Below are 12,216 nucleotides of genomic sequence, written 5' to 3' on the forward strand. Positions count from 1 at the left end.
TATTACAGTGTAGGAAGAGGAGTGCCCCCCTATATTAGTATAGGAAGAGGAGTGTCCCCCTATATTACAGTGTAGGAAGAGGAGTGCCCCCCCTATATTACAGTGTAGGAAGAGGAGTGCCCCCCTATATTACAGTGTAGGAAGAGGAGTGCCCCCCTATATTACAGTGTAGGAAGAGGAGTGCCCCCCTATATTACAGTGTAGGAAGAGGCGTGCCCTCCTATATTACAGTGTAGGAAGAGGAGTGCCCCCCCTATATTACAGTGTAGGAAGAGGAGTGCCCCCCTATATTACAGTGTAGGAAGAGGAGTGCCCTCCTATATTACAGTGTAGGAAGAGGAGTGCCCCCCTATATTACAGTGTAGGAAGAGGAGTGCCCCCCTATATTACAGTGTAGGAAGAGGAGAGCCCCCCTATATTACAGTGTAGGAAGAGGCGTGCCCTCCTATATTACAGTGTAGGAAGAGGAGTGCCCCCCTATATTACAGTGTAGGAAGAGGAGTGCCCCCCTATATTACAGTGTAGGAAGAGGAGTGCCCCCCTATAAGTGATGGGCAAAGCAGTGAGGAACGTGACTGTGGATTATACTAATATCTCATACAGTACAAATGCTGCAGAAAATATAAACCTGGGGCCCATATGAGTTATATAGTTTCGGTAGTAACGGAGCCGGTTTTGCTTTAAGTCATTAACTTTGGGCCTGATTCAGAGATGGACGATAATGCTGCTGCCGCGGATTTGTGCGCATCGGCTGTGTGAAAATATGCAAATTTTCTCAAATCCAATGCAAATGTTCACACGTACAAAGACGCAGCACCGGTCGTAGATCAGGTGATTATCGGCCTTCTAAGTAACCCTATGGTCGCGCAGAATGGCCGTGGAAACTGACACGAGAGGCATTTTTACTGTATACGGGATCACAGTCGCAGGCTAAAATACTCCCCAAAATCGGTCGCAACCAGTGGCGGCTTTAGAGGTGGGGCTGCAGCACAGTCCAAGATTCAAATAGGGGAGCTCCACCAACTGCCATTGAGTCTCGGCCGGTGATGATTGGCAGTGTTTGGGGTGGCAGTTGGTGTGGCTCCCCTATTTGAATTTTGGACTGTGCTGCAGCCCCATCTCTGGAGCTTCCACTGGTCGCAACATACCTGCGTTTACGTCGCCAGGAGAATTCTCATAGTCAGATCTAGACCCATTATTGCTGTGTTGATTATGACGTTTGCTGATCCGATGAGTACATGCCAATGATCACACACTGCGCTGTCTAGCCACGGATACACATCTCTGCGCTGTCCAGCCACGGATACACATCTCTGCGCTGTCCAGCCACGGATACACATCTCTGCGCTGTCCAGCCACGGATACACGTATCTGCGCTGTCCAGCCACGGATACACGTATCTGCGCTGTCCAGCAACGCATATATAAATCTCTGCGCTGTCCAGCCACGGATGCATGTATCTGCGCTGTCCAGCCACGCATATACATCTCTGCGCTGTCCAGCCACGGATGCATGTATCTGCGCTGTCCAGCCACGGATGCATGTATCTGCGCTGTCCAGCACTGTCTGGTTATGGATTGAAAGATCTACAGTAAAAAGGTAGACAATGTCTAGATAGATACCAGATGTTAGACAGGCAATAGGTTGACAGGGACAAAAGGTTGACAGGGGCACAAGGTCGACACACTAAAGGTCGACATGTAAGAAGGTCAACAGGTACAAATGGTCCACAGGGTCGAGGTCAACATGAAAATGGTCGACACATGTTTTGATTTTCTAACCCTCCCTCCTGGTGCCTAACCGTCGTGGTAGATGCCTGACCCTAACCGTCGCTTCTAGTGCCTAACCTTAACCCTCCTGGTGCCTAACCGTTGGGGTAAGTGCCTAACCCTAAACCTCTAGTAAGTGCCTAACCCTAACCCTAAAAAAAAAAGAATAATAATAAAAAACACGCGTCGACCATTTTCAAGTCGACCATTGGTATGTCGACATTTTGACCGTTGACCATTTGTACCTGTCAACCTTCTTACATGTCGACCTTTAGTGTGTCGACCTTTTGTCCCTGTCGACCTATTGCCTGTCTAACATCTGGTGTCTATAAAGACATTGTCTACCTTTTTATTGTAGATCTTTAGACCGGATACCCCATGGATACACGTCTCTGCGCTCCTCAGCCACGGATACACATCTCTGCGCTCCTCAGCCACGGATACACATCTCTGCGCTCCTCAGCCACGGATACACATCTCTGCGCTCCTCAGCCACGGATACACGTCTCTGCGCTCCTCAGCCACGGATACACGTCTCTGCGCTCCTCAGCCACGGATACACATATCTGTGCTCTCCAGCAATGCATTGTATGAATAGAAGCCAAATACTGAGGGGTTTGTTTCTTGTCTCCATGCAGGTGTTCAATGGGGGACGCAATTCGCAGCGAATGTCAAATACTGAGCAACCATCTTGCAGAGCTGAGGACCACCACAGACAACAAACTGGTACAGGTTACCCTTCCCATTCTGTCATTGTTCTCATTGCTCCCGGCTAGAGATCGCAGCAGTATGTAATAATTGGACTTTTAATTAAAAAGCAATGGGTTATCTGCACAGGCTGCAGTTTAGACAAAAGCTTAGTAAAGGGATATGCAGTATAATGAAACTCCTAGGGTGGCACAGTCCCTTCTCTCTAAAAGGGACTGGAGAGAGATCAGTAGCAGTAAGTGTCCGTGTAGCTCCAGAACAAGTGTCTTATCTCCTTCAGACTAATAAATCAGAACGAATTCATGGGAGCAAACTGCTCTAAAACTCATATCGGCATCACGATCACTGACCCTGAACACCGAATACTGGGCCTGATTCAGACCCACTCGCGAGCGGCTGTCCGCTCGCAAGTGGGTCGATGTTATGGACTGAGCATGCGCACGACGGAGGGAGCTCCGTCGTGCGCATGCGCCAGACGCGACGAGCGAAGGAAAGTCCTTCGCTCGTTGTGTCCGATCAAAGGGAGCGTGCTGTCAATGTTGATTGACAGCACGCCCCCTTTGGTGGGCGTGCCGGGGGCGTGCCCCCCTGACGGGGGCGTTCCCACGGCAACGCCTCCCGTCAGAAGCCGGCCCACTGACATCACTAGTGATGTCAGTGGGAGTGATTTTGGCTCTGATAGAGCCAAAATCACTCCGGAGCTTGCGGTTGAAAACCTCAACCGCAGGCTCCGGCTCGCAAATTCGATGGTCGCGATGGTCTCGACCATCGCGGCCATCACAATGCACGCTCGTATAGCCTGTGGGTGGTGACCCACAGCTATACGAGCGTCCAGGAGGACGGCTCTGAATGAGGGCCACTATTCCAGAATTTTGTTGCAAACCATTGTAATGCTGCGTACACGCGGGCCCTGATTCAGAGCCGCTCGCAGCTGGCGGCCGCCCGCAGGGCTTGTGGGTGTGTTTTTTCTGTTGTGTTTTTATTTGTTTGGTCTCCGGCCGCTCGCAAAGCTGTGGGTGACCACCCACAGCTTGTGCAAGTGAGCTGGAGACCATCGCGATAATCGCGACCATCGGCCTTACGAGGAGACCCTGGGGTAGGGGTCTAGCTGCCGCAAGGCCGAGTGGACTTCCTGATCTAATAGAGCAGGAAGTCCACTACTGACATCACTAGTGATATCAGTTGGACCGCCCAACAAACGCCAGGCATTCCTATGGGAACGCCTGCGTTTGTGCAGCCACCCACCCCTACCCGCCCAAAAAACGGGGCGAGCTGTCACTCACCATCGACAGCCGCCCCATTTTGTTGCTAGCCCCGTAGCGACTGAACTTCAGTCGCTCAGCGCGGCTCGTGTACACCAGACGCGGCGCATGCGCAGTGCACAATCATCGAACCGCTTACGATCGGCTCTGAATAGGATAGGATCGTTATACGCAGCAGCACTTCTGTTGCTCATCTGTACAGCAGAGAGATCGGTGAGTATGGTGTCTGCACTATTTTCAGTGCTGCCTGCTCAGGCTGCGTCCCGTTTGAAACTCTGCGTTAGTGATTTCTTTATACAGTATACATTCCTACAAGTAAGCCATTATCATTCTAGGAGCCTGCGTCAGTGAGGCAGTGTGAACCAATATTAATGAGAATTCAGTCTGTCACTCACTAATAATGTATGCTATCTATTCACAAGTGACATCACTGAGAGTGCAGCCTGTCCGTTCAGTAGGAACCAGTGACATCACTGTGAGTGAATCCTATCTAGTCACTAGATACCAGTGACATCAGTGAGAGTGCAGCCTATCCATTCACTAGGAACCAGTGACATCAGTGAGAATGCAGCCTATCCATTCACTAGGAACCAGTGACATCACTGAGAGTGCAGCCTATTCGGTCACTAGGAACCAGTGACATCACTGAGAGTGCAGCCTGTCCAATCACTAGGAACCTGTGACCTCGCTGATGATATATCCTATCAATGTTGCTACTTCCTATTGAATGGATAAGCTGCATCCTCAGATCAAAAAATCCACTGTGGGGATCAGGTGAATTTAAATCAGGAGGACTATCCTGGGAAAACCGGGTTCTGGTTCTCAGCAATGCTTGTATGCCAAAGACACTTTGTTTTCTCCTAGGAATGAATGATCATTGTTACTGTCCTCACCCCAGGCACAGGTTAGACAGGATAGCAGCAATAAGACCGTCTAAGGGTCTTACAATTAAATATTCCTCTTCTTTTTATTTCATTTACTTTTTATAGGAAATTGTGTAACTGTTTTCTAGGTTGTGGAGAATGTTTCTATAAATAGAGGATTCTTGCAGAGGAGTCTTCATTATATTTATAATGGAGATGGATGTGCACTCTCCCGTACAGCAACCACATTATTCTCTCTGGGAGTTATTATTACACCCTCGGTTTCTGTATAGCGTATGGAAACATTGTGAATCTACGCATTGAAGATGCTTCTTAATCTGTCTGCAACAATTTGGTAATTACGGTTATAATACGTTTCCGAGGCTTCAGTGTATGGAAACAGCGGGAGCCAGGATAAGAACAGATCCTCTTAGCCTCCCTAATTTCTACACATGTGATCACATCAATGATCCCATAACACCTGCAGCGTCTACAGTAAATAGCTGCACTCCGAACGCCGCCTCCTTCCGAGAGATTAGCGCCATCATAGAGACCGATAACTACCCAGGAAACAGGATTGTACAGCCAGCAAAATCCTGACACAGACCCTCGCTGAGTATTTGCAGGTTTTAATAATGTTGCAGAGTCCCAAGAGGCCAAATTAGACAGACAAAGCCTAGACTTCCTGCTTATCTGTATGAACCAATCAAACAAATCCTCTCAAATACATTGCGGCATCTTCATTGTTTTAAGAGTTTCATATAATTACTTGTTGGGAGAGTCGGCATTTAGGCAGCTTTTAAACAAGGGTCAGCGGCATTTCTCCGGGGGATCTCGCTGCAGGTATTTCTGACACTTGTGAGATAGAACACCCATCCTAAATGTATTTCCCAGACGTAAGCGGCTTCTGAGCAAGCATAGGCCTTCAGAACCACGGCAGCTCGCTGTTCTGATGTGTGCACAGTTTAATTCAAGGACACAGGACCTCATTCAGACCCACTCGCTAGGATGCGTTCGCTCGTAGCCAGACGATTTTCGCATTGTGCGCAAACCAGTGCGAGAGGTCGGGAAGCGTTAGCTCGGTGCGCATAGACAGCCCAGCAGAGTGAGTGACAGGAGAAGCCGTTTGTGGGTGGTGACAGGGGCAGGCCACTAGAAATGGGGGACTGGAGGTGTGAACGCAGGCGTGCCTGAGCGTCTTAACGCTGTTTCAGAGGTGTGCATAATTAACAAGCAGCGTCATAGTACTCGTCACCTGGTTGTATTTCACACTGAAGTGCTCGCAGTAGAGTATAGTAAACCTCAAGCGCTGCGATCGCATCCGATGGTACCTGATGTACCGATGGTTTCATACACTTTCTGGAGATGACGTGCGCAAGTGGGCGTCTTAAGCCAGGCTGGTGGGCCTCTACATACACAAAGCGATCGCATGCCAAGACATAATGGGCGTGCTTATGCCTTGCCGTCACCTAGCCGAATTTGCATACGCATCTAGCGAGCGCGTCTGAGTCAAGCCCACAGTTCAACATAAGGAAATCTCTATCATTCCATTTTTTTTTTTTACTTTGTGGTAAATTTCTCTAAAAGGCTAAGGGGTCTATGTATCAAGAATCGCAGTAGTGCCATCATTCTCACCAGTTTATATTGTGGCTTATGTTTCTGTTTTTTGCCTATATATAAAGTGATGTTACAGGGAGAGTGGAGGCGGGGACATGCCATCACTGCAAATTAATGCCTAGCTCAAAGCGCGCAGTGCAAAAAACTCTTCCTCACCTTCTGACGCTGCACATGCACAGCAGCGTAATTCTCCATAAACACCGGAGGATGATTGGAGGCTGCAGGAGAGGGATCCCAAGATCCTTGGTACATAGGGGATCGGATTGCAGTCCCCGTTGTGATTAAAAGGGACTGTGGTCTGCGGTGCTAATTAGCCCCTTACATTAGATGGGAAGCAGTCGGGAAGCTGACGGACGGAATCCCGACCGCCGGCTTCCCGACTGTCTAATTCCGGCAAGGGTTAAATGACAGGAGTCGAGATCCCGACGCCTGTCATTTTACCTAAGCCGGGAGCCCGAGGCCCGGCATCCCGATCGAAGGTAAGGTCGGCGTGGCCAGCCACGGGGGGTGGGTTAGGTTAGGGTTAGGCTAGGGGAAGATTAGGGTTAGGCATCCCCGGGGGGGAGGTTAGGGTTAGGCACCCCCCGGGAGACTTATGGTTAGGCTGCGGGGAAGGGAGGGTTAGGTTTAGGCACTTAGAAGGGGGATTACGGTTAGGCACTTGGGGGGAGGTAAGGGTTAGACACTCCTAAAGGAGGGTTAGGGGGTAGAATTAGGTTAGTTTATACTTACCTTAAAACGTTTGGGATTTCCACCTCTGCCGGGCTGCGGTAAATCATACCGATCCCCATTAGATATATGTGATATCTCCTGCATTAGGCGATTGTTACATGGCCCTGATACTTCAAATCGTGCAGTTTCTGAATGCTTTAAGTAAAAAGAGGCTTGCTGCGTAGACACCATAATATACATTACCAAAAGTACGTATAGTATAAGTCCATGGGCATGACTCACAACTGAGGCCAAGAACAGGATCAAGATGAAGGGAGCCAGATGTCTGTAGGAGTAGAGTTTGCAAAAGTATCAGGACGGCTAGTGCTTACCTGATACATAGCAATAGAATATTGGCAGGATCCTTCCTCTACCAGCCAGTAATGATGGGGACAGCAAAGGAGGGCAATCCATGCCTATGATGGTGGTAGGAGATGCGGCCATTAGGAGGACAGCGAGGTAATCGCTTGCCAGGACAATGAGTGCCCGTGTGCTCAGGTTCATTGTCATACCAATGACAAAGCTACAGGTAAATGAATAGTCCTTAAAACCTATTTCAGGGATTTATCATGTAAAGCCGCAAACAGATTAGACGATTTTTTTTAATGATATGGACGATAAATATATATCGTTCAACAATATATCGTTCAGTGTGTATGCGGTGAACGACCAACGATGTGTGCATGCGCAGTGCCAGCTTGCCCCCGGAGAAGTCTTTACCGCAACCACTGTTCCCCTTTTTACATAGCAGGAATATTTTCATTAAAAATGAAATATCCCCTGCAATATGGATAGATAATCGCGGCAGTTCCGCGTTTGTTAGTACATAGGGCCTGATTCAGAGCCGGACACTCTGACCAGAGCGCTCGCTCTGAATCAGGGCCCTCCTCCATGAAAATGGAGCGTCCTCCTGGACACTCGTATAGCTGTGGGTCACCCACAGCTATAGCGAGCGTCCATGATGATGGTCCCGATGGTCAAGACCATCGCGACCATCGGGCTTGCGACGGAGACCCTGCGGTAGGGTCTCGCTGCCGCAAGCCCTGGAGTGATTTTGGCTCTATCACTAGTGATGTCAGTGGGGCCGGCTTCAGACGGTAGGCGTTCCCATGGGAACACCTCCGTCTGGCCGCCACGCCCCCGGCACGCCCACCAAAGGGAGCATGCTGTCAATCAACATCGACAGCACGCCCCCTTTGGTGCGAGACCCGGAGCGACAGCTTGGCTGTCGCAGTCTGGGTCTCGCGCATGCGCACGACGGAGCTCCCTCTGTCGTGCGCATGCGCAGTGGGGCAACATCGACTCGTTTGCGAGCGTCCTTTGCTCGCGAACAGGTCTGAATGACCCCCATAGACCCTTAAGTCTTTAGTTAGACAACATTGTGAATGCAAGTTTTGCTGACTTTTTTTAATTCATGCTTTTAGTGTGAGAACGAGTTAAGTGTCTTCCCTCAATCACAATAATTAGCATTTATATTTTCATAGCCATTTATTTATATGGTGCTTTAAATTCAGCAGCATGTGATATATTATGGGATTAGCTCTCTTGTCCTGCTTTGGACGCTGCTCCAAATTTCTAGTGTGACCTCATCAGACTGCTCTATTGGCGGAGGCCTTTGGGGGAATCACAGCATAAACATTGGAATGAGCCCCAGAGAGAGCGAGAGATCATCTACATTTGCAATAAACGTTTGATTTATAGGGAATCTCGGAGAACATTGTGCTGCGGTTTCTCATTTGTGGTTATCTCAGGATTGTTTGCAGATAGACATCATGGTTTGGCCGGAGCTGGTAACTAATAATAACCGTTGTACTGTTGTAGAGACAAACGTTATACACCGTCTGCCAAGAGTGGTTCCGAGTCTCCAGCCAGAAGTCCTCGTCTCCGGATCTGGTTTCCGTTTATCTGGAGGAGTTCAGATCGATCAGCCCTTTGCTGCTGCAGATGGTGGTCAATATCTCCGATGAGAATGGGAATACTGCTCTGCATTACAGTGTGTCACATTCCAACTTTAGGATCGTTAAACTCTTACTGGATACAGGTGGGGAACAATGAAATCAGTTGCACTGTAAAATGTATTGTTTTCGTTGTACGGCAACTTATCGACATTCTCTGCCTGTCGGCGCAGTTTGTGTTATATGCACAGTATTGATTACATTTATTTTAGAGTGTGTGACTTGTCCAGGATGATAACGTAGCAATAACTGGTGCTGGGCAAAGAGGAAATCAAAATAACATTGGACATATCTGTATCTGAAACTCTGTGAAAAGCTAAGCTGAATAACAAGCATACAATATTGTAAGTTCTGTTAGGGACATATGTATAAAAGCTTGATGTGAGATAACATTGTGAGATATATATCACCAACCATCAGCTTCTAACTTACATTTTGCAGGCTGTGTTTAAGAAGTGATAGTTTGGAGCGGATTGGTTGGTGATATATATTTCACACTTATCTCACATCAAGCTTTGATACATATGCCCCTAAATGTGTCAGTCTTGAGTCCTCCCATATCCCTTTGATGTTATTTGCCATATTAGTAGGGCAGAGATATCTTGCATCATGAACGGGCCGGCCAGAAGCCAGGATGTGATCATGTGACTGACAGGCTTCCAAGTTCATTAATGTAACCAATGCCTCAGGGCTGATGAATGTGTCACAAGCTGTTTATGATACAGGAAGGAGATAATAATTCATCACACTTTACTTTTTAACAATTGCGGTAGAAATTCATCTTCTACAATGTTCTGAGGATTGCGCTATATACAGATACATCTGTGATACATCTCTGCTGCAGTCACACTAAAAAAGCCCCTCTCGCCGAGCCAAGTCTTGTGAGACTCTGCTAGCGCCAAGTGTAGTTTTTGCGGCACCAGCAGACACTGCTGAGTAATTTTGATATGCGACACCTGTATATCTGTGTGACCGAGTCTCTGAATCTCTATACAAAGTGCTACAATGTGCGGCCGCAGATTTTTTCATTCCAAGTTCCGTTTTGCTTCATATACAGACTCAGGTGCATACAGATATACAAGTGACGCCTATCACATTTATTGATTCCTAATAGTCGCTAGTCGCTATTTAGCGCTGCAAGTCGCTTAAGAAAGAATTGCTTTCCAGTCCAATCGTGTGGTTCCAAAGCACAAAAAGTTATTTATGTAAAGAAAAAGTAACACAGTGAAAGATTTAACAATTAGAGTAAAAAGCAATCAATAATAGTACAAGCCGATACATACGCATGCGCACTGGTCCCAGTATACAGTCATCAATCCAGAAGTCTGTGATCATCAAAGAGGATGTCTATACACTGGAGTCGGGTCACAGCCTATTTACCTTACAGAGTTCAACGTTAACAAAGGAACTAGTTGACAGGTTTCCATTGGTTCTTGCTTCTGGATAATCTGGTCATTGGTTGATTCATACGGTGTCATTAGGGGCACGTCTCAGTTCTCCAACGGTGTCTTTGTGTAGTTTCCCACCGAACAACTGGTTAATACTAGCTACAACACTGCATATAGATACTAACATTCAATGCAATAACTCCCTATCATCCATAACTAGCGGACGCAAGATGCGACTCCTTTGCCGATAGGAACGGGAGTCTGCAAATAAACAGGGATTTAGTATGATACCAAACATGACATGTCCACTATGCTCTAAACTTTCGAACTCATTTAAGGGCACATTGGGGGAGATGTATGAAGCCCAGAAGCGGTATCCGCACTCGTTATGTGTGCTGATACCGCTTCTCCCCGATGTATGATCAGGGGTCTGGGTGGTAAATGACAGGGGCGCTATGTGCCCCTGTTGTTATCGGCGCAGCTATCTACAGGATAGCAGCGCCGAGCGGCAGGGCCATGTACGAACGGTCATACCGCATGACCGTTCGGCCGGCTGTAGCTGTCGTTATCGACAACTACAGCCTGGCGCTAGCCTATCCCCACAGCAGGGACAGCGCTGTCCCTGCTGCGGCGGCTGCCGGCTCCACGCGGGGATCTCGCGATACTTGCGAGATCCCGCGCATGCTCAGTGGAGCCGGCCGGGAAGAGATGCAGCGCATCAGCACTAGGCTGATGCGCTGCTGTCTCTAACGGGTAGCGCCGGAGGGGGGAGTTAACGCTCCCCCTCTCCGGCCAATGAGATGTTCTTACATCTCATCGGTAGTGCTTCCTGCTTCGCCTCGGTAAAGAGGCGAAGCGGGAAGCGTTATAGCGGCACTTAACGTGCCGCTATAATACATCTACCCCATTATATCATAATTATTAGTTAAAAATACCTTTAATAACTCTGGCCAGTAACTATTGTGACTGGGAACCATCTTGCACATATGCGTCCGCATATGTGCATCTGTGTCGCATTAGCAACTATATACAAATGAGCGTCCATGTGTAAGTATGTGCATACACATATGAGCGTCCGTGTACATAAGTATATATACATTTATATGTGTGTGCGTTATGTGCATCAGCGTATGTGTGTTGTGTATACGCAGTTTAGCGCATCGGATTGCACAACGCAAAGTAGCGTCGTGGAAACACATCGTCAGACCATAGACGATTTGATCGTCTGATAATAATTGTACAACGATCATAACCAATTATTTGACTTTGACACATTACTCAGCACAGTCTGCTGGTGCGTCCTAGTCACATCACATTGGGACTTAAATGCAATGTCAGTGAAAAAAGATGCAAAAATGACGCCCGGCACTAGCAGAGTCTCTCAGGACCTGGTGGCTCAGTCACGCCAGGCAAGTCGCGCTGCGTGGCGTATTGAGGCTAGATGTATGAGGAGACATCTGTAACAAAGATGATGGCTGACGCGGTCACTTTACTCCAAGCACAATGCAGTGACTGTCTCCTTTCGGATTTGTGAATGTAGTAGACATTAACCACTTACCTGGCACGGTCACATGGGATGTTACCACAGCCAGCTGACCCGGGAGCATCCCATGTGACCGTGCTGTCCGCATCCATCCCACAGCTGTAAAAGAGGAAATCCGTTATGCACATGTGCAGAATAGGAGGGGAATTCAATTAGAGGCGAAAAGCCATATTCGCCTGTTTTTTTGTGAAAAATTTGCCTAAAAAAATTTTGCCAAATTCAATTCCAGGGCAATTTCACCTAAGTGAAAACAACTCTCCAAAAATGATTCTCCAATCAATAGCTGGTGAAAAGAAATGAAAAATCTTTATTTTGGGGTACAAACGTGGGGAAACATCTCAGACCCCTTGGGACAGCCCCCCAAAGGACAAATCTGCACAAAAAAACAGAAACAAAAACC

General features: G+C 47.9%; 1 protein-coding gene across 6 annotated transcripts in view; it reads left to right on the top strand.

The window, feature by feature from the left end:
- Nucleotides 1-12,216, top strand: part of KANK4 (KN motif and ankyrin repeat domains 4) — a 184,591-nt gene that overhangs the window by 131,966 nt on the left and 40,409 nt on the right. For 5 of the 6 annotated variants that reach the window (XM_088447864.1, XM_088447861.1, XM_088447863.1 and 2 more), the window contains 2 exons: nucleotides 2,408-2,495; nucleotides 8,752-8,971. In XM_088447864.1, the coding sequence (XP_088303990.1) occupies nucleotides 2,408-2,495; nucleotides 8,752-8,971 (308 nt within the window). Of the gene's footprint in view, nucleotides 1-2,127; nucleotides 2,496-8,751; nucleotides 8,972-12,216 lie in introns of all 6 variants that reach the window. The other variant, XR_015869859.1, reaches the window with a different exon arrangement.

This window comes from Taudactylus pleione, unplaced genomic scaffold (assembly GCF_031769625.1).
Source record: "Taudactylus pleione unplaced genomic scaffold, aTauple2 ptg000442l, whole genome shotgun sequence".
Taxonomy (NCBI): Eukaryota; Metazoa; Chordata; class Amphibia; order Anura; family Myobatrachidae; genus Taudactylus; species Taudactylus pleione.